This window comes from Chrysemys picta, chromosome 6 (assembly GCF_011386835.1).
Source record: "Chrysemys picta bellii isolate R12L10 chromosome 6, ASM1138683v2, whole genome shotgun sequence".
NCBI classification, from domain to species: Eukaryota; Metazoa; Chordata; order Testudines; family Emydidae; genus Chrysemys; species Chrysemys picta.
Window position 1 is genome coordinate 92,260,249 of NC_088796.1, and position 23,712 is coordinate 92,283,960.

General features: G+C 39.9%; 1 protein-coding gene across 5 annotated transcripts in view; it reads left to right on the forward strand.

Moving 5' to 3' along the window:
* The window catches only part of LOC101949585 (histone-arginine methyltransferase CARM1-like), a 123,593-nt gene that overhangs the window by 22,377 nt on the left and 77,504 nt on the right, over window positions 1-23,712 (forward strand). For 3 of the 5 annotated variants that reach the window (XR_010588624.1, XM_005296782.5, XM_024103345.3), the window contains exon 2: window positions 16,730-16,855. The exons of 1 other annotated variant lie outside the window; for it this stretch is intronic. Coding sequence is in view for 3 of the 4 variants with exons in the window: in XM_005296782.5 (XP_005296839.1) it covers window positions 16,730-16,855 (126 nt within the window). In the remaining variant the exon portion in view is untranslated. Of the gene's footprint in view, window positions 1-16,497; window positions 16,521-16,729; window positions 16,856-23,712 lie in introns of those variants that run through there. One more of the 5 variants, XM_024103347.3, reaches the window with a different exon arrangement.

Below are 23,712 nucleotides of genomic sequence, written 5' to 3' on the forward strand. Positions count from 1 at the left end.
ATAGGTAACTGGAAACTGAACCATGCAAGTTGAGATCATGATGGTGTGACCACTTCAGTGCCAATTGCTTTTATGCCAAACATTTCTGGCAACTAAGAAGTATATTCCAGAGAGAAGCCTCCCATTCATCTCATATTGTCAGATGTATGGAATGTTCCAAATCTGAAATGGAATTGTTTGAATGTGTTTCCAGAATTGTAGCAGAAATACATTATTGGGGAACTTTATTTTTGTTGTTTGTAGCTCAGGTTATGTGTTCAACTAGCTAATTAGAAACATGAAGAGTTTGTTCAAAACTGTACTAGCATCTAGACAGTTACAACATGTACAAACATGCATGGAAAAGTAACATAGGAAGAGATTCTAGTTTTTTGGCTGAACTCTAGGACCATTGCCAGAATTTTATTATTAGTTACTATGTTCTATAGATCTAGTGCTTTGGCATGCCAAAGTGCAGGTGCCCCTGTTTGTCTGAGTAGTAAGAGATTTTACTGGCTGGATTTATATTTGTCACATCATGCAAGACAGGCATTTCTGAATCAAGTACAATAATATCTGTGAGCTGGGGGGAAAGACTTAGAACTTGAGGCTAGATGTTACAATACTTCTAATGTTGTTTGGAAACAAAAGAAGGAATGATATACAATGATGGACCAGATCCTTAATTGGTGTAGCTCCACTAAAGTCCTGTAGATTTAATAAGTCTCTCTCTCTCTCTCCCCCCCCCCCAACCCCCGTAATTGACTGAAGAAACCTAATACTTCCACACATGCATCCTGTGGGTTCAGCAAATCTTGTGCATCAGGCAATGGCTACAGTCCAGTTATTGGGGGTGGGGATTATGAAGAATGGACTAGATTCCTTAGAACTTCATGGAGAAAAATGTTCTGGATTTTCTCTCTCTCTCTTTGGGGGATGAATTCTTAAATAAAATCATTTATCCTTAATATCTTGACATTTCTTTTGACTACAGAATGCCGGTGCTAAATACTAGATGTTAATTTGCACCTCGTAGTCTATTTCATTTTATATTTTTAAATAAAGTGTTACAAATCCTTAATTGCTGGAATTTTCCCTGCTATACCACGCAGAAGTGCTTAAAGTAGCTGTTGGTAAAGATGAGCAAGCTAGAATATAACATTTTTTACCTTTTTAAAAATTTAGTTTTTAACTGTGTATTGTTGCTCAGAATACCAGGCCTTTGATCGAATTTGTTGTCGTTTTTACTTCAGTGACGATCTAAAATATATTGTTTAAAAAAAAAAAAGTGGGGTAAATCATATTATGCCAATTTACCCTTTAAAGTTTTGTATTTGTGCTGATATAGCCAAAATTTAGTAAGACATTCAAAACGTATTTATAGATATAAAATTGCAAAATAAAGTGATGATTTGTGAATGTTTCATTTATATTTCAAAATATTTCATGTCATAGAGGATATAGTACTCTTGTGTGTGTTTTGTTCTGTATTGTTTTTGTTTTTTGCTACATAAATGAAAATGTGAGGCAAGTTAATGACATTTAAAAGATATTTGTTGCACACAAAATCAGATCACTTTCCCCATGTGACTTTATATATTTGAAAAAATTACATATTAGCCTTTTTTATGTTTTGGTACAAAAAATTTATTAGGATACTGTGCTGCATTATTTTATATTGCCTTTTAAACATTAATGAAAACAACAAGTATTGAGATCTAGCATTTATTGACAAAAGAACGTGTCCAATTATAACTAGCTATTGATTGAATGTATTTACGTATATGAACTTAATTTAAAAAATCACTCTGAACATGAGAGAAGTATAGTTTTGCATATAGAATGGATGTAAATACCATAACTGCCCATATTTCACAACCTGCCTATTCTCATACAATAGTTCGACTCCCTATTTGACAAATTACTTCTGTCCTATAAAATAGTGTCAAGGTACATCTGTTTAGGAAACATTAATCATATTTCACTTGTAAAAGTAATAGGTAGAAAGGTGAAAAGAAAAACAGAAAAAAGCAGTTGCAAAGGTGACTGAGGAAACATTGTCTAACCTTTAATTTCTGCAAGGCTGGTCACTTCACACCAGTCCTCTCCAAGATATTTTCATATAAAGAGATTGGTGCACAGACTCCTTAAATGTCAAGCTAAGCAGAAGCCAACAGTGTGAGATCAATTTACTAGTAACAGTACACAGGACATTATGAAATGCTATTTTTGGTTTTCTTGCCCTAAGTCCTTAAAAGGCACAGGGAGATAGCTTATGCACTTCTACTGGATTCTTTGCATCTGGACTTTGTGCAGGTCCAGTGCTACAGCAGGTATTCTGTAAGTCACAAGGATTTATAGTAGTAGCTTCTGATTAATATTTTCCAATTTGAAACTAATGGAGCTGCACCAATTTATACCAGCAGAGAATTTCATCCAACATTTTCCGAGATACTTGCATGACATTCAAGGTGACTCATCAGTGCATTTCTCAAAGTACATGTGCATGTTTTAAGACAAATAAAAATATTGATCAAAAATAATTAATCTGTATCCAAAACGGTGCTGCAATATAATGACATCCATGCGTCACTCCACATTGAACATCTTTGCTCACGTGGAGGATTGCCAACTCTCCAGGATTGTCCTGGAGTCTCCAAGAATTAAAGATTAATCTTTAACTAAGGATTATGTCATGCGATGAAACCTCCTCGAAGATGTCCAACCAAAACTGGCAACCCTTTTTCTCAGTCGCACACCCCCTTGGATGTTTTAGAGTGTTCTCCTTGACTCCAGTCTCTGACCCTTCATTTTGCCAGCTACATCTAGAACAATCTAGAATATCCAGAGAGTGGTTGACTGAGCCAAAAGCTCAGTGAGGACAGATACAGAGCTACTCGCGCCCCACCTCCTGACTCGGGCACCATTTTTAGTTGGGTTACTAACTTAGTCTTTGTTAATATGAAAAATGAATATTTGGAGAGGCATGGCTGAGGAGAAGATGGCTCTGAGGCTGATATTTGGATTTGGTGATTTGACTATCCTAAAAATATTAGAACTCCTGGATCTTAATATCAACCTATTTGCCCAACCCTAGCTTCCTCCTTTATAACCTGAGTTTTGCTCCTAAAATTTTTATTGTACGTGCTACCATGTCAGCTGAAAAAGGTAATTTGTTTGGTTACAATTTGTGTGGTAATCACAACATGACACTTCATTCCATTGAGGTCCACAGAATGAAGTTTGAGCAATCAGCATACTTTTCTATAATTGGAACAAATCATATTGTTTTCCATGACACGGTTTTCTTCCCACACTTTGCAGTGAAAGTGACTCCTAATCTGCATGTGGTTACAAATTGTATTGCTTAAATCACATCAGATTACAAAGACAGAGCTGAGTTTTGAAGCTGTAACACTAGAGCCCTCACAGGTGCATCTGCATAATAGTCTGCTATAGTTGCAAAGGTCAGGTTATAAGACATTCTACAACCCAAATTAGGGTGACCAGACATCCCGATTTTATCGGGACTGTCCCGATATTTCCTTGTTTATCCCGCGTCCCGACCAACAGTAGGTCGGGACACTGGACAAACAAGCAAATACTCCAGAGCCCAGAAATGCTCGCGCCTCCCCCCTCCCCGCCCCGACTCCGCCCCCTCCTTCCCCCATTGGCTCTCTCCCCGAATCCCCGCCTCTTCCCCAGACTCACCATTCCTCCTCCCTCCGGCGCTTGTGGAGAGAGGCCCGGGAGACACAGGGGAAGCGCAGGGCCAGGGTGAGTGAGAGCCCGGCCTGGCCCCAAGCGCAGGCAGGACTCAGTCGGGCTGTAGGGAGAGTAGGGGGGCGGCCCGCAGGGCCAGGCGGCGGCTGTTCTCCCCCCCCGGGCAGCGGGACTCAGGAGCAGCCGCTGCTGCAGCTCCCACTGCCGCTGGGGCAGGAAGCGGCTGATGGCCAAGCTCAGTGGCTGCGGCTCTGGCGCCCCCCAAACCCCGAGCCCGGGCCTGTTGCGGGGACCCAGCAGTGCGCACGCTGCACCCAGCCCCTGGGAGTTCGGGGGCGCCAGAGCCACAGCCACTGAGCTTGGCCATCAGCCGCTTCCTGCCCCAGCGGCAGTGGGATCTGCAGCAGCGGCTGCTCCTGAGTCCCGCTGCCCGGGGGGGAGAACAGCCGCCGCCTGGCCCTGCGGGCCGCCCCCTTCTCTCCCTACAGCCTGACTGAGTCCTGCCTGCACTCGGGGCCAGGCTGGGCTCTCACTCATCCCGGCCCCGTGCTTCCCCTGCGTCTTTCGGGCCTCCCTCCAGCGCTTGTGGAGGGAGGGGTGTGTGTGTGGTTTTTTTTTTTTTTTTTTTTTGCCCTGCCCCCTTCCGCCACCCCCTTCTCTCCCCCGCGTCCCGATATTTGACTTGGGTGATCTGGTCACCCTAACCCAAATTAATGTGCAGTAAAATGGAACTCACCTAAAAGGGGGGTGGAGGTGGATCTAAAAATTAAAACAAAAAATCATCCAGTACACTTTCTTCTCCACCAGATAAATGGAAGGAAAAATATTTGGCATACGTACCTTATAGATGATGTGAGAATAAATACATTGGATTGTGAGGTGTTTCAGATACTAAAATAACGGGGGCCACAGAAGAACCTTAGATAGCTGTACAGTTGCATTTTGCGCACTTTTTTTTTTAAAGGAGCATAAGGAGACATTGAGAGTCCTCACTCCTGATGTCATTTGCCTGGTTCATAAAAATGGATCATCTGACTCTGCCTGACCACATTCACACTGTGAAGATGATGGGGCATGGTATCAGAGTATATGTGGTCACAGCTGGGCCTTCTTGCACTCAGTAACAGGGGCCAACGATAGATGTGCTGTCATTGCACACCAGGGTCCTTGCTTTCACTCCTTGTGATACGAGTAACTCTCATTTAAGTCAATAGCAATTATTTGTATTATGAAACAGGGGGAGAGATGGTAGCACAGGAGCAGCTTTTCTTCCCTCTCTCTCTGTTTTTGCAAACTGCAGGACTGAGTCCTAAAAGAACAAAACCATTTGTCGAAATTTCTAGTGCACCGAAAGTGACTTTTGGTTCTATTTTCTGGGGGTGGCATAGTGTATAGGAATAGTGTAGTGTCCCTTTACATATTTTGTGAGCCCTTTAGCAGCACTCCCTGTGTTCTGTGTTTTAGAAGCCCCCAGAAGCCAGCAAGACCACCAGTTTGTATATACAGCTAGGCCTTGCATGTTGTGTATATTTAGTAAACATGGTTATTTGGACCCCACCCTGCCTGTGTGGTTCCTTCATTTTAGGTTTCGTGTGTAAAGAGCAAAAGACACAATAGGTGGAGGGGCAAGGTTATGTGGAAGGAGGCAATGTGGGAATTTGTTTTGGTTGTAAATGTCTTCTATGTATGTCTTCCTCTAGACACACAACCTATGTTTTTAAATATATTGTTGAGACAGGAAAGAGAGAGAATACAGAAGCTAAAGCAGTAGACTTGCATGTTTGCATTCCTTTGGCCAGAAGTTGGTAATAACGATTGTTGGATTAATTTAAATACTTTATTTTGAGTATTGCCTTTGGGGATTTTTAAAAAAACTTTTCAATAAAAAGTCAATAAAATATATTTAAAAAAAAAAAGACCAAGAAGACTGCACACTCCGTGCAAAAGTTCGGTAGTTTAGGGAAAACCATCCTGTGATATACAGGCTTTTTTTGGGTGGTCCTCGGTGTTATTGGCCAAATAATTATTGGTATCAGGGAGTACATTTTTGGCATTTATTTAAGGCCTCTAGGAGAGAGCCAGCTCACCTAATACCTTAAGTAAAGGAACAGCAGTCCAAAAGCAAATAAAACTAAATATCTACTGCCTCTCAACTGTAAAGTAGGGATATATGTGCAGAAATAGAGATCTTGCCGATAACTGTGTTTTTCAAGTAAACAATCACTGTCTAGACATATAACCAGCAAGGGGATAAAGGGTTTTCATTTCAAATATCATTGAGCACTGAGCTGTGAAAGTGAAATTATGCAGAACTTGTTCCTCTAGGTTTTTTTTTTTAAGGCTTTATCATATTTCTTCTCAGACTGTGAATTTCAATATCTGCTACCAAGGATCATTTCAACTGGATTCTTGCTTTAAAAAAGGGGAGAGGGAAGAAGGGAGGAAGAGTTTTGGTTTCCCTCCACTCATGGAATTTGAAGGAAGAATATTGCCTTCATTCTTGCTTTTGGATGTGTAATCTGCATCACCACACATCTCATTATAAATTCAAATACTCTGCATGCGTATGGTTTTGATGATGCAAGCCATATATGAATCAGCCTTATAATGAAGGCTCTCAGATACTGTGTTGATGGGGACAGTATAAAACTACACCTCTACCTCAATATAACACTGTCCTCGGGAGCCAAAAAAACTTACCACGTTATAGGTGAAATTGCGTTATATCGAACTTGCTTTGATCCACCGGAGTGCACAGCCCCGCCCCTCTGGAGCACTGCTTTACCGCGTTATATCCGAATTCATGTTATATCAGGTTGCGTTATATCTGGGTAGAGGTATATAAGGCAGATTGGCTATTGTCTCATCTGGTACAGTACAATTTTTAAAAATCTGCCATGTGTTTTTTGGCCTAAAGTTTTGTCTGCTGCTGTTTTCATCCAGTTTAAATCAACACCATTAGGCTTTGAAGAGGCAGAGCATGTAAGTGTTAAAATATCTTCCATTTATAGAGAAAACCTGTTGTGATGTAGCACACCTGAATTGTAGGCTAGCTTCTGACCAGTAGAATCAGTTAACCTATCCATATCATGCTATCATCTAGCAACAGCCCAGAAGGGTTTGTAGAGAGACCTAGCTAGAGTATTCATCTAGTGACAACTACAATCTGGCACGTACTTTATTATATTAAGCTTGTCCCTCTGATTTCCCCGCCGCCAATTTAGTACACAAGTCTTGCTTTTTTATAACAAGTCCTATTATATTTATTCTCAATTTTTAATAATTTAAGAAGACATTGAATCATAAATCCTACAGAACATTTTCTCTGCTAAGTGTAGCTGAATTAAAAACACAAATGCCTCTGATCTAATGTTTTAAAGCAATATGAATTCCACATGAGATTCATTAAGACTCCTTTGAATTAGTGCTATTTTAAATGTTATATACACTATTGCCAAGCTCAGCAATCATTTTATAGACACCTGCAGTTTTTGGTTTACTGTTTCAGGGTTCATTGATAACTCATCAGCAAAAGCCTGCAAAAGCCTATTTGTATACTCTTTTAGGTACTAAATGGTGGGCCATTATGGCCAAATTCAAACCTTTTTGTCAGCTAAAACATGGGGGCAGCAAGGACATTGCAGTTCTTTTCCTATGTTGCATATGGAGTCAAGCCTAATACTGCTGTATGAAAGTTACCCTACCTTAATTGACAGACTGCAACAGAGATGCTCACCTGTAGTAACAGGATTCGTCTAGAAATAGGTTTCATTAGACATTCTACTTCAAACATAACTAATGTGAAAATAAACTAATGCAGGGGTTCAATAAATGCAATGTATTAGTACTGATGTTTTTGACATACTAGCTGTTATCTCTAACAATTGTCAGTGGTTAGATTTCTCTTGGTTTCTAATTCTTACAGTTGTAAACATTATTAGCATTCATGTGAACATTGAGAATCGGGCTCTTAAAGAATTGTTGCTGATTTTCATCCTGCTCAATTTATCAAGGACCAAATGTATTTCAGATCCACAGTTGGGTCAATTTATATCACAAAAGACTTTTGCTGTTAGTTTGCCAATCGTATTCTGGGTAGTGAGAATTCTACCCTTTTTTTCTTTTATTTTGGCTTTGTGGAACTCATTAAATAATTTTCTAACCTATCAATTATTTAAGTAGAACTGTAGTACACAAAAATTGTTCTCTCTCTCTCTCTCTCGACTAGGGCTTATCTACACAAATGCTTAGTTTGTACCAAACAGGCACTTACTGTCTGTGTGGACCCCGCTGCTATGCACTAAAAGTTTCCTAGTGTCATTCAATCTACTCCTGTTTCAGAGCACTCCGCGGAACTTTTAATGTGCAGCAGCTGGGTCCACGTGAACACTTAATGTCTGTCAGGCCAGCACAATGTAGATTTACATCTCAGCTTGCCGCAAAATAAGTGTGTAGACAAGCCCTTAGAGAGGAGGGGGATGCAGGGCAAAGGAATTAAAGGGTGGAGAATTCATGTTCCATAGCCACTGCCAACTCCCAACCCTGCCACAGTTGCTTCTGTTGCCAGTGGCTAGTGACTGCTTCAAAGTCTCCCATCTTGCCTCCTTGCTCCTATGGCAGTCCCAAATGTAGTTCTCATGTATGTTGCTGCAGGTTCAATCAGCAATCTGCTAGCTCGGGCTTTTCTGTTCTGTTCCTATGGCACGTTGCACAACTGTGGAGAATACCAGTGGCGGTGCCCATACAGCCCTGTGCCAAACAATATGTAGTTTTCTGCTGACTAGGAGGGGAGAGGAACTTAAAAACAAGAGAACAATTTAAAAAAAAAGTGGAGGGGAAAAAACAAGACAAACAATGGTGAGAAAGGGAACTCAGAAAAAGGAACCAAGTAGAAATGCTGTGCTGGGGTCAAATAAGTCCAATGAGCTGGGAAGGAATTCAGTGGGATTTACTCAGTTTATAGTACCCAAGAAAACTGGAGAGAGGAGGGCTGTTTGAGATCTGAAGGAGTTCAGCTTATGCGCCAATTTGCGTTGCTAAAATTTTGGGGTAGGAGGACCTTCCAAACAGTTCCTCTGAGGTCACTGTGCCATATGAGTTCCCCACATGCCTGATATCCAGTAGATAGGGATGCTCTTCAAAAATTGCCAGAGGAAATTCACAAACTGAAATTAAGCTGAGCAGAAAGATCCTGCAGCAGACTTTCCAACACAACTTACATCTGCTTTAGCTCTCTATAGGGGGGCATGGGGGTTTCTGCAGGCAGACAGCCTCTGCATGCTGGAGAAGGGGGTCTCTGAAAACCCTGATAAGCCAGGTGGAGTGGAGACAGGGACTTAAGTAAGGGCCGGGGAGTGGAGTTGGGGACTATTAGATCAATATTTTAAATGTATCCAGTGGCACAAAATCATTGTTTGGGGAGTGCAAGTGCTCAGCATGCAATCTTCCCATATGTAGGTGGGAACAGTAGCCCCAGAGGGACCTATCTGCAATTTGGCAATCTGCAAATCCCATCTCTCGCTACTCCTCCTGAGTTCCACATGCAATGTCTTAATTACTTGGGTTTTGCGTGATATGGGATGAATTACGTCTAGAATTAGAGTATATGCAAGGTGTCTAACAAGAAACAATTTCTGGCCTAAATACCAAATGAAAATTTTATGCTTTTGGCCTTCTGGCAAATGAGTATTAACACTCAGAAATGGATTTTAAACAAATTCAATTACATAATTTCGTTCTTTAATATTGACAGTTTCACATAATAGAGCCCTCAGGCAGTGAAACTGGCAAACTCATTTTCATAGCTGCCAAGTTTGGTGCAGCTCCATGTGTGATGTTTATACAAATTAGTGAACTAATTTGATTATTTTGTAAATAAGTTGCATATAGCCATAAACTTCTACTTAGAAAACGGTGTGGATGTATGTAGTGGTGCCAAAGGGCACACTGATCCTGCTAAATGAATTCTCTCTCTTTGTTTCTCTGTATGAGTTTTCCATGAGATGTGGGACAGACCTGCCAAATTCATAAATGTCACACGAGATGCATGATACTTGGTGGGGCCGTATTTTGGTCTCCTGTGCGCACTGATCCCAGATGCTGGTAGTTACTTCTGATAAGGAAACGATATGTCAGAATTTTGAACACAGCCTTCAGCCTGGAAGGAAATAAGAGTGAAATTCTAGCATAGCTCTCTTTAGATGCCTTTTGACACTTTCAAATGCTTTTCTTTCAAGCAATATCAAAGAATAATCTGGGTTAAATAGTCTTTACTCCAGTATAGATGATATTTCAGTTCCCCTTCTCATTGTTTAAATGGCTTTTTTTTAAGGTACTGGATAAAACCACAGCTTTACATTCTTATTGGCCTTCCCTTTTATTTCACAAGTAAAATTTTCACTCAACTGAGCTCTGTTTGTGCTCTAAAGCTGTGGTTCTCAAACTAGGGCTGCCGCTTGTGTAGGGAAAGCCCCTGGCGGGCCAGGCTGGTTTATTTACCTGCCGCGTCCGCAGGTCCGGACAATTGCAGCTTCCACTGGCCGCGGTTCGCTGCTCCAGGCCAATGGGGGCTGCGGGAAGCGGCGGGGGCCGAGGGACGTGCTGGCCGCCCTTCCTGCAGCCCCCATTGGCCTGGAGCAGCGAACCATGGCCAGTATTTGTAAAAGTTGATGTGTATACTGCAGTTGGTCAAGTTTTATAAACCTTGTAGATTTCAATGTATTAACAATTCTGAGACATAACAGGTAGTCTTGATATTTGTCTGTAATAGAAAGAACCAGTTTTTCTTTTGCCATAACAGTCCATAGTCTGTTTACCATCCATGCAGTGATGAGACCACTGCTGTTTTCCATTTCCTGGATTTCCTTTTTTCCCCCCCATCCATGACAATATGAAACTCGACTGTGCTGAGGCCCCCAACTGATTCATGGTTTGTTGTATCGTAAGCAGTGTTTCAGGCTCTAGTCCTTGAAGATATTAAATTCTGGATTCAGAGGGAATGTCAGACATTTTATTTCAGCAAGATAACTTGAGTCCAGACCAGTCCTGCCATATGTGCTAGTATGTCCCCTCTTCTTAGAATTCTCTTTTAGGTGACTGGAACTTCTGTTTCTGTTCACTTTCTTGCTGATTTAATAGATCTGCTATTGGAAATTAGTTCATATTATTGTGCCTGTGATTGTGGATTACTATATCTACTTGGGTACAGCTTTGAATTCTTTCTTACGTTACTGTGTGGCAACTTCAGATGCATTGTCTTGTTCAGTAGATGAAGGTCACATATATAAGTGCTACCAAGTCTCATTTTCTTAGTCACCTTATTCTTTCTCTGACCTGTGATTTTCCCCCCCTTCCCCTGCCTCCTCTGGATTGTTCACACTTTTTTCCCCCGTTCAGCTTTTGCAATCTAGGTATCATTATTTCCAAAGATATTCTGTAAAAGATGCTAAAGATGTTTATGATTCCACCTTTCTTAACTCTCCCTTATATGTTGGCTTTCCTTTCAAAAGAAACTCTCATTCCTGTTACTGTCTTTAAGATAATGAGCCATAAAAAGTGAATGGCGTTGGTTTTTAGCAACCTAGTTGCAGGACTCTGGTTCAGTGTGCACTAATCAGTATGGTCATCTCATAGGTTGCAACAATGTGACATCTTGGCATCTTCTATTTAGGTGGCCAGCTCTCTCCTCACATTATCAACAAAATTATAATCATGTAAATCAAGTTTTAAAGTTGTAAAGAGCCTGCTGATAGAAGCTCAGTAATTTTAGTCATCATCCCAGGTGGGAATTTTTTAAATTGGTGAATGTAAAAACTGTTAAACACTAAATATTAGCAGAGACTTTTGGACATACAGATTGTGCACATTTCCTTGTTTGTTTATAAACCAACTAAGCAAATGGTACAGCATCAGTCAAAGCAATACATCATAATTAGGTGTGTAGCAAGATCAGATTATGTGGCAGATCAGAAAAAGTGGGCCAAACATTCATACTATAATACACTTTTTTCTTTTAATTTGTAGGGCCCGTGTTTGCTTTGAAGGGTGGGTGGGTGGGTGGATGAATATGGAAGCCATGCAAGGTACTAATCTTTTAGCTTCTTCTGAAATGTGTAATGCAAGACTTTTCATTTCTATAAAATAGCCTGCATTTTAAGACAGAGATTGAAGGTGACGAGACTGCCAGATTCTCACTACTCAGTGCTTTACCTGCAAGGATCAATAGTCTTAAGTAGTTATTCATTCTGTTTCCTAAGTTTCTAAAACTGTTTCTTGGTGCTGAAATCTTCTCCAATAGTCTTACTATGTTCTCACTCTTGTAATCTCTTTTCCTAAATAAATGATTAATCTTCTGGGAAACTGGAATCAGATGTTTTTGAACTGGCTGGCAGTATTGTATAAAATAGCTTCCAGAGCAGTTGAAGGTCCAAATATCTCTTTTGTGCAGCACTCTTGAATTATCATTCCTTCGTCTCAAAAATGAATTCCTTCTTGGGATCCACTCTTAAGACTGCTACATTTTAGAGAAACAAATTTAAACTTGGAAAGACTTTATTAATTTTCCACCAACATCAAAGCTCCCTTCAGAGCAAAGTTTCAAACATATGTTAATTGCTTCAAAGATGCTGTCCATCTTCAGTAATGCTTAGCTATCTGAGAAGCTCTAGTTTAGTTTCAGTTCTGACCATACTACCAAAATGGTGCTTATTAGGTATTGTGAGTTTATTTACCAGACTTGCCTCTGCTCCTTCAGCCTTCATCCAACTTTTACGGTGAACAAAGTATTGGCTTGACTGCATTATGCACTAATGACTATTAATGGATCTCTTGGGTTCAGTGCTTGGTTTTTATTACCAGTCTGTCTTAATGAACTCAGTTCACTGCCATTCATAATAGTCTTACTTATGATCCAATCATTGCTCAGCATGAAGATGATTCACTGCTTGGTTTTGTAGCATTAACAAGATACTCTAGCAAGTATTTTTCTTTAGAATGAGGAGGGCTGTAATTTCTATAGGGCATTGATCTGAGACTCAGCAGACTTGGGTCCTATTCTTAGCTCTGCAACAGTTCTGCTGGGTGACTGGGCAAGTCACTTCACCTCTCTCTGCCTCAGTTCCCCCATCAGTCAAATGGGGATGATGTTACTGACTTCCTTTGTAAAGTGCTTTGAGATCTACAGATGAAGGGCTATATAAGAGGTAGGACTATTATCATTTATTCTGACCTATTTCCTAAACATCACTGGTAATTAGCTACAGGGATTAACATACGATAATTTATTCATTAAGTAGTTTATCACAACTTTAAAGAGACATATAGACAATGACATTATTTCACCCAAGATTCAGCTAAATGTTAATATTCCCTTTTGATCTCTGAATCAACAGCTATAGTGATAGACAGGGACTGTCTGTTTCTATAGCTAACATTTAACAAAATATGAGTACACACATGCAATTAGTATCACCGCTAATTCTCTAACAATACAGGTTTGCATTTCAAACTTTTAGCCTATCTACCATGAAATGGCCCTAATTATCATTTGTATACTTTTCTAACATGTCTCTAAAGGTTGGCTCTGGGTCATTTAGCCTGCAAGCTGCTTAACCCTTTCTGGCCATGTGTCACATTTTGTATAAGATTCGTTGCAATTATATAACAGTGGGAGTGTCCCTCCTGCTGCCCCCCTACCAGATCTCAAAGGAAAACTCAAGGAGTATGAATCCTCACAAAAGAGGAAACCAAAGAAAAGGATTTATATGAGACCATGTGAATTGAAACCACTGAGATTTGTGTAGCTTTAGTTTTAGGTATAAATCCAAATATGACAAAAGTTAATCCTTAGAAGGATACTATGGATCTGTTTCTGTATGTCCTGCGCTTGTTCTAGAGCCAGGTCTCGATGTTACTGAGAATTATGTGAAGCTTACACTCAGGTTATTACTCTACTATTACTACTACTCTATTACTCTCCCCATTCTTTACATTTTAAGTTACTGGTGTAGTATATGCTGCTGTCTCTTTAAAAAGTACCGTATGTGAGCATCACCCTTTCATATTGGCAGTGAAAATATTACACACTGGGAAACTGACGAGAAGAAATCTGCCTGAACCACAATATTGAACCTGCTATCCCTAGCTCCTCTCTAAGTTTTAGAAAAGCTGGGATCCACATCCAGATTCATTTGTTGATGTCATATGTTGTGGCTCAGTTCTATCTAAGGGGCTGACTCAGAACACCTGGATTTTGGAGGAGTAGGTCTCCAAATCTGGATCTGTACTCTTACAGTTGAGGTCTGTCTATACAAAAAGCCACCCAGTAAATCTAGCAATATAGCTCTGTCTTCCATATTAGCTCCAGTCTCTCTTTGTAACTTTGTACTGTGTATCAGTCTTACCACTTCCATGAAACTTCTGCTAAATTTTGCAATCAGTGTATCTGATTTGTGGGCACTGGATAAATTGACAGAAGAAAGTAAGTTGCAACACTGAGAAAACAGTAACATAATAGAGTAGCGGAAGAGTGAAATTCACTCTCGAATGCATGTGTGCTCACTGTTCCAAAGAGATTATTTGAACTGGTTCTTTGATAAAGAAAATGTCTCATTTCCCAAAGGTGAGATCTGTGTAATGGACTGTGGCTGTATAGATATTGCCGTTTTCAGTGGGGATTGAACCCTGAAGAGGCTTACCATGAAAAGCACAGGCCTCTACTACTAGAACTAAAGGAGAACCCCTATACAACTGTGGGGAAGTAGCTGATTGCATAGTCACTTTGGCTTGTTACTTGAGGTGGTTATATGTATTAGGCAATTGTATTACTTATGGACCATCCTGATGTGTTCATGGGCATGAGTCCAGGGAGGAAGGTACATGCATACATAAGTGCGTGTGTCTTGAAACCCAAATGTGTAGGTATTTGTCTGGGTTTGTACAAGCTCAAATTGGGAACACATTCTTGAAAATTTGTAGGTTTTGAATAGTTAAGCCTAAAATAACATATGAAATGTGTATTCGAGTGGCCATTATCTTTATATTGTATTTACTTCTCACCACAGCAGATCTCTTTGAAGTACAGAATTTGAAAAAAGTACCTTACACCTCCTAGCCCCAGGACTAAGCCCAATGGTCCGGGGTGGGGTGGGGTGTATGTGTGCTGTTATGTATCTCTCCTTCCCTCTAGTGCAGGGGTAGGCAACCTATGGCATGCGTGCCAAAGGTGGCACACGAACTGATTTTCAGTGGCACTCACACTGCGTGGGTCCTCGTCACCGGTCCCGGGGGCTCTGCATTTTAATTTAACTTTAAATTAAGCTTTTTAAACACTTTAAAACCCTTATTTACTTTACCTACAACAATGGTTTAGTTATATATTATAGACTTATAGAAAGAGACCTTCTAAAAACGTTAAAATGTATGACTGGCACGCGAAGCCTTAAATTAGAGTGAATAAATGAAGACTCGGCACAGCACTTCTGAAAGGTTGCCGACCCCTGCACTAGTGGAACTTCCTGCTTTTTAAGAGAATAAATATAGTGTATTTGATGGACAGTATGTTACCATTAACTTTCTGTTGAATTACTGTTTTTAAATGTAACTTACTAAATCTCTTTGCTTTTTTTGTGCTACCTTTCCCATCCTGGCCTCACTCTAGTTTTTCTCTTTCATGTTCTATACCAGATCATAGTATATTTTTCTACATTATTTTGACTGGCTGTACCCTCTTTCCCTTCTCTCTCAATCCACTTTCTTATGTCCTTTTCTTTCCTTACACTATGTGCTCCACCTTTTCTCCTGTGCTTTTTCTCATTTGTTCCCCAAAATCTCTTCCCCTTCCCCCCCCCCCCGACACTCACTCATTCAGCTCTACCAATGCATTTACTTACTTGTAGGTCTTGAAAAAATTACTAGACACTTAACTGACAGAGGTTTACACTAAAATTACACAGAGGATTACACTATAATGAGAGGAGCAACTGTCTGGAAACAGCGAGATGGTATCTCCTCCCGACTCCCAAATATCAGGGAAAAGGGAAACTGCTGGGATTTCTATCAGGGTATTGTCTCTGAAAACACTGGAGCTTAGATACTATGGTGATGAGTGGCAGTTTAAAACCCTGTTTGAGGGCTTCATCTTTGGTAGCCCCTGCTTTGTAGATGCCAGATAAATTTGAAGCTTTCCAGCCATTTTCAGGTTGCTGGCAGGGCGTGCACACATGCAAACTGCGTCACATGCTCATCTCCTGACAGCTGCAAGGATGGTTCTGGGAGAATCTGATCATTTACCATTTTCCAACTCTCTGATTTTAGATCTTCCTCTCCAAAGAGTAGTGCCTGTGCTTACCTCAGCTGAAGAGTTCTTAAAAGTATATTCTTGTTAAGCCAAATAGTTGGATCATCATCACTAAAGTTGTAGAAAGTAGGGTTTATGGGTGGATTTCATTTTGCATACAGTGTGATATAGTATATCTGCATTTAGTGACACCCAAATGCCAAAGATGCAAAAGAAGGAAAAATTGCTGAAGTTCCTTCATTCTGTTTTGTTGCTACAGCTCGATTCCTACTTTTTTTCTTTGCAATTTCACTGGTTAGAGCAGCAGGTTCTGAACCAAAGGTGTGACCCAAAAGTGGTTTGTTAGAGGATGTTTACAGGACTGCCTGCACCAGCTGAGGAACCATAAAAATTCCACTGTTCCTAAGACCCTATGGGAACCCAGGGCTGTGGAGAGGAGGAGTAACTCTCACCTTTCTTCCTCCTGCTGCCCCCCTCCCAGCCTTCCCCAGCACAGCTCACAAAGGCCTGTGGTATATGGATGGTAGGGGGATGAATTTTCAGCCATTTTGTGGATCACGGAGGGGCGGGGGGGAAGTTTGAGAACCACTGTACTGGAGAATAAATTTCTCCCTTAAATCGCCCGTTTTTAGTGCATGCTTAGGACAGTTTTAAATTGTAGATATCTATACTTCTGTTTGTGTTATGTGTTTAACTTTTTAAAAATTTCTAAAGTATTTTTTTCCTCTTCAGCTGATGGAGTCTGTGTGTTTAAATGCTTGGTTAACAGAGACACTGAATACTGTCGTGTGGGCAAAGAGTCTGTCCTAATTACACTGGGGTACAACAGTGCCTTACTCCAATTCAAGTCACATTCTGGTAAGTGCTTGCCGCATCACGGACATCTTTCATTTCTGAGAATCGTCTTTCTCTCCCTTTGCTGCTCTATGAATATTTTTACTAAAACTCCTCCTATCTTTTCCCTCTGTTCTACATTATCTATTATACACTGCAATATGTTATGAAGTTCATGATCCATGTGACTTGAGATATCACTCTCAGATTCTAACCAGCCATTGACATACAAGGCATCAATTTTCAAAAACACCACCAGAAACCCATTCTTATTCTTGAGAACAGATAACAATTTGAATATGGTACTCTTAGCATTTCATCCTTGATAAATGTAAGTAAGCCTCTGTGTGTAAGAGCCAGCAGTTTTTTAATTGTCCTGAAAGCTGTCCTTACCTTAAGGTTAAGCTCTTCATCTGTACAATTATGTCATTGAACAGTTTGGTAATTCAGATGCTTTTGAAACCAGCAATTCCTTACTGTTTTTAGCTTTTCTACCAAAATATAAGCATCTATGCTCATTGGTGTACTGTAACATACATCTGCAGTTTGTGTGTATTCTGTTTCTGTACATTAGTGTACTACTGATGCTGAAAAAGAATCCCACTGTCATTCTTTTAAAAAATCATTTGTCAACTGCATTTAAGTGAACTTGTGAAACTTTAATAATTGCAGTTCCACTTGACCAAATTTGTCCTAAGTCTAACAGCAGCAAAATTTATTTTAATATAATTTTATTATAATAGCCATATGCATAAATAAGAGAAATGTTCTCACATTGACTTTTCAAAGCTTGCTTAGTTCCTGTGCAGGGCAATTCAAAAGCCTAGTTCATTTATTCTGAGGAATGTGCATTGCAGACCAAATGTAATTTTGACATAGCATGACTAGAATTCTCACTCTCCTATCACATACCCAACACCATGTACAAGAAAAAACAACTCGACTCAATGCATTCAGCCAGCAAATTGGACTGAAAATCAACCGCAATAAGATAGATATCATGACCTTTAATAGTGCCTCACCATCACCAGTACGGATAGAGGATTATGTTCTCACCAATGTAGAAACAGTCACATACGTGGGCAGCACCATCAGCCAGGATTGTGGAACAAGCCAGGACATCCCGAACAAAATCAGTAATGCCAGGAACACCTTCAGGAGCTTAAATACAGTTTGGAAATCATCAAAATAACACCAAAACCAAACTCAAGAGCTGCGTACTTTCAACACTACTTTATAGTGCAGAATGCTGGGGAATGAGAAATTATGACATGTCCAAACCGTCTTCATTCCATACAACCTGCCTCAGAATAATGCTCCATATCATTTGGCCCAGAACAATCTCAAACCAAGATCTATTGACACAGTGCAGCCAAGGGGATCTGAGCACCATCATTATCAGGAGACGTTAGAGTTGGATTCGCCATGTTCTTTGGATGGAAACTGATTCCATCACCAGAGTAGCAAAAAGGCGGACACCTGAAGGCAAGCAAAAATGAGGCCGCCCGAAAACAACATGTCAAAGAGCTGTGGAAGCCAAGGTGAAAAACCTGGAGCACAGCTGGAGAACCACTGGAAGACTTGCCAGAAACAGACAGGACTGGAGGAACTTTGTTGCTGCCCTAAACGCCAGAGGCGTAATGGGAACATGATGACGATGATGAATAGAATTTTCCTTTTTCTAGATCATCTGGTCTTTGGTCAGGTACCATAACCATTTCCACCACCACCTCCTGTCAGTTTTTTAAATCGGTGTATTATTAGATCATCTCACTTGCACCTATAAGGGAAAATCATTCATGCATACTCCTACATTGCTAGAGCAACACAGTTACAACATACAATTATAGCTCGATATTGTTTCCCACAAAATAGTGTCACAATTGAGAAGAAATAATACTTTTAAAAAAAAATGAAAATGCCAAAACAGTGTTTATAGAACAATTCAGTAATAAATGGGGACTTGACAAATAATCAGAATAGCTGTGTGGATAAATTATTGGATAAATCTTCAGTGCCAGGGTTGGAATAATTTATTTTAAAATCCTGACTGTTCTTGACCTTTCCCAGTGTTTGACATTATACAGTACACCAATGTAAAACCACACTTTGACCTTTCAGTTATCTGTTTGCTAAATTTCCAAGCTGTTTAACAGATCTTTCCGTAAATAATCTGTGATGTATGTCTTGAGGATTTAGCCTGACAAGTTTTTCTTTTTTTAATGTTTTCTGTATTCTCCGAAGTGTCTCATTTAGTCATTAAGGTCCCAATTCTGCAGAGCATTTTAGGTTTAGGAGATCAGGGCACAAGGAGTCTGTTTTTAATTCTACTTCCCTCTGCCACAAACAGCAGGAAAGGATCACTCCAAACAAGCACTCAAAAGTGTCAACAATGTCCCCTGCCCAACTCACTGCGTTCCAAAGGTCTGGTCATTAGATGGCAAATGCAGTTTTGCCAGGAAAGAAAGATTTCATGAGGTTTGGTCCTACTCTTTAGAGAGATCTGATTTAGTTATTAATACAGCTTCATATTATGGAACTGTTAGCTAAAAATTTTATAAGAAATTGAGAATACAGTATTACGTGCAACTAGTCGGAAACAAGCCATTGTCCAATGTTCTCTTTATTATATTTGAAAATGGGAAAAAAATAAATTGAAATGTCCATGTAAATCCATGCAAGTTACTTTACCCAGAGACACAAAAAAAAGTCTGTTGAGTTTAAAAAAATACCCTGTTGATATCAAATATAATGTATCAGGTACTGAGTAAACTTGAAGTTGCCAATAAAAATGGCATTTCTTTTTGCATGATTCCTGAATCACAAGTTAAACAATATTTTAAATGTATAAAGATACCATATTGCATAATACTGAACAGTGCCCCAATTGTGAGAAAGCTAACAACATTTTATGAATGAAAGATTATAGGGCAGCAGCCATTTTTGTCTGGTGTCCTAGCCATAGGCCTTATTGGTGCATATAATTTTTTTTATGAAAATATGTTTTAATAGCTGTGGGTGCTCAAAGTCCTATTTCTTTTCTAGATGGGGAAAAATTCATGCCCCACTTGTGCCCAGGCAGAGAACTGTTGTTCTGTGCCTTTCTGCTTCCAGCATTTAGACAGCAGTAAATCATAGATTGTATCCTCCATTTCCTGCTGAACATATGTGCAACATCTGAATAGCTTCAAGCAGGCCATAAAAATGAAAGTTAATGTATCTAGTACCTACAGGCTTTTCTTTCAAAAACAAAGATCATTTATTTGGAACAGATTAACCAACCAGTCTGTAGCCCATCTGTGGTAGGTTTGGTGTGTAGGTCTGCTCCATAGTACAGATGCCCTGCTTAATTTAGCACAGAATTACATGATGATGATAGGATAAATTGCTCTTCCAGGGTGGCCGTAGGAATGCAGATTCCTCCTTTACAATCCTCCTAGTCCTGGCATATTGCTATTTGAGGAGTGACTCCAGAAATCAAACAGACAAGCAAACAGTAGTTGTGTTTACACAGCCTAATCAACTCAATTCTCAAATCCTTTAAAAAAAAAAAAAAAAAAATCTGACAGCAACAATACTCTATGCTACATGCAAGTGGGTACAGTAAAAGGGGGGAAAGGAAATAGGTTAGCTATAGTTTTTCACTTTAAGTATTTGATGTTATTGATCTCCAGGCACAGAATTTTTACATATACAGTAAATATTAGATTTCCAAAAGAATGTATTTGCTATATAAATAAATTGTATCTGTTGATGCGATATAACATATTTGATAATGACTTTTAAAAATTATGCCTGTACTTGAATGCAACAGCACATAGATGTGTCAAAAATGCAAATATTCATATTACATTCCATGCAGAACACCTGTACATATTTGTTCCATTGTGATGCCCAGACGTGGTTGTGAAATTTGCATATAGAGACCACTTTGCTCACTAGAAAGGCTCTCTTATGGCTGTATTGTCCACTGATTAATTTGTTCATGTATTTTTGCACACCTCTATATTGAGTAATTTTTGGTTGCACTAGGTCTTCTAGCTGTGATTCTGAAAATAATCTGATTTTTGTTCATACACTTTTGCTTTTTCAACTTCAGCTGCACACTTAGGCCCTGTTTCAACAAAATATGTAAGCAAATGCTTAATGTTAAGCATATGAGTAGTCTCATTGACTACTCACATGCTTCAATGAGACAGGTCACATGCTTAAAGTTAAGCACCTGCTTAAGTGTTTTGCTGATTCAGAATTTTAATATGCATCATGTGAAGTTCTGCTCCAATATAACTATGTAATCACTTGCTAGTTTCTTTTTAAAGTTCTGACTTTTTTCCATGAGACTCTAAAAAGAGGAGATGGTTTGCTTCACCTAGACTTGCTTTATTACAGTCAGTTTAGAACAGGGTTAAATTCACAGAATTTATTGAAAAAAATCTTAAATGTTACTAATGCATAAGAATAAAGTGTGACTGTATTGGAAAATGTAAAAATGCACCCCTAGTTTTGCAGATATAAATAGAGGTCCTGGTCCTGGAGTGCTCTGGCTGCTTTCACCTCTCTGCGGGGTCACAGTGCCCTAAGTTTTAACCTAGTGGAGGATCTCTCCAGCATGAGTGGAACAAGCATTTGTTAGACATCAAAATATAGTTGTTCATTAAAATAGTTACCACTATGACCTGTCTTGCTTCCAGGGAGGTGTGTGCTTCCTCATTGTTTCCCAGGCTGTGTTTGGAGTGCAGGATCCAAGATACATAAAGTGATATTGTGAGGCCTGCTGTTCTGTTCTCTCTCTGGATGGCTCAGTAAATGATTTTTATGCCTTCTGTTATTTTTCATGTCTGTTATTCTTGCTGTTGGCACTTTGAGTCCTGCCATCCCCCTTGAGTGACCGTTTCCATTGTCATGACCTTTACGGACTCTCTACTCTTTGAGCCAATGAGGAAGTCTGCCAACCAAAAACGTACACGCTATTTTGAATATCTCACTGACTATTTGCAAGGCAATAAGATCTAAAGGGTATCCCAAAGGCTAATCTGATTCTGCTGCTGCCATGTTATCTCAATGTGATATCATGCTGCTTGTTTTTCAGAACCTTTTATTCCTCCAATCTCTTACTTAGTTTATCTGTGCGAATGTATCCATAGCTGGCGTTTAAGGTCAGCGATTGGTAAAATGTTTATAAAGAGGGGAATTAAGAGAGCAGAAGAAAGATCAATCACATCTTCCCAGCTTTGGTGTGTCATGTGACATCCCACCATTGCTCTAGGACAGCGGTTCTCAAATGTGGGTCGGGACTCTATTTTAATGGATCCCCAGGACTGGCTTAGACTTGCCGGGCAACAGGGCTCAGGTTATAGGCCCCCTGGCTGAGGCTGAAGCCCTTGGGCTTTGGCTTTGACCCTTTCCCCGCCCAGGGGAATGGGGCTCAGGCTTTGGCTCCCCAACCCGGGGCAGTGGGAATCAGATGGGCTGAGGCTTCGGTCCCCCATCCTGGGGTCGTATAGTAATTTTTGTTGTCAAAAGGGGGTCACGGTGCAATGAAGTTTGAGAACCCCTGATCTAGGAGCTAATGCATGTTGTTTTCTTTCTCCCTGTATGGTAATATTTATTTTTTGAAGTTTAATGTGGTTTATCAAATGTGACAACTGTGTAATCCAGTCCTTTTTTGTTTCATTATGTAGCCGCGTGAGTTAGAACATTTTTTTGCTTTTTGTTTCCTTCATGTCTTTTTTTAGTTCTGATCTGGATAATTTTAAATTTCCAGATTTTGTGTTTTACAGTCAATATTATTAATATTCCGCCAAACTGTCTGAGTAAATGACATGAAGACAGTTACTTGGAAACTGATTTTTTTTTTCAGCTCAGCCATAGCTCTCTTCACCACTCTTTGATATACCTGCATGTAAACCTCTACATAATGGATCTGTTTTTCTCTCAGAAGAGGGGTTTATCTGACTGCAAAAGTCATGTTATGGTTTGTTTGTCTTCTTCTTTAATGTTGTCTGGTAGCTCCGTTCTCAGTCTCAGCAAAGACATCCCTTGGAATTTCCAAAGAGTGTTTCAATAAAAAATTTTCTCCATTTTGCATTGAAATTTTAAAATTTGTGCCTAAGGGAAATGTCTAAGCACCTGGAGTGTTTCACTCCCACTCAATTTTCAATTGTCATGTTCCAGTGAGAGTACAGGGTTTGTTGGGTTAATTTCTTGTTTAAATATATATTCTAGTTCAATCAGTTAAGCAGGACAGGTATTAGATAATGTTGGCATTATTTTGAAATTGAGTTGGTTAACTATTCTACAAACTGCTATATCTACCAAGTCATTCAAGTGTCAGTGTGTCATGAACAAGGGTGGGCCTTGCTTTTATTGGACCCTATGTGAAGTAAGGTGTTCAGGGACCCATCTCCATCTATATGTAGCTGGGCATGTAATATTATGCCTGGTGAATTGGGGCTGTGTATGTAGAATTGCTGGATGAATGAAATAATGTAGCCCCCTACTACACAGTTTGTGTTCTCTTAACCCGCTCCTCCCCCTGCAGATATTTTGGTTTGAGTTGATTTTACCCAAATTGAAATATTTCACTTTGATGGCCTGAAACAAACAGTTCCATTTTGAGTTCAGCATTAAACTGCATCTCCTGATGGTGCCAGATTGCCTTGTGGCAGTGATAGGACAGTTGCCTGATGTCCCTATTCTCTCCTATGGGCTAGGCTTCCTAGCTAGACTATATCTCGCATGCTGTCCCATGAGGCGTGATCAGAGGCCAAACACATTGCATCATGGGAGATATAGTCTGGTTAGGCAGTCTGGTCCATAGGAGAGACTGTGGGCACCAGACATCTGAATTACAACTCCCATGATGCAAAGTGTCACCACCA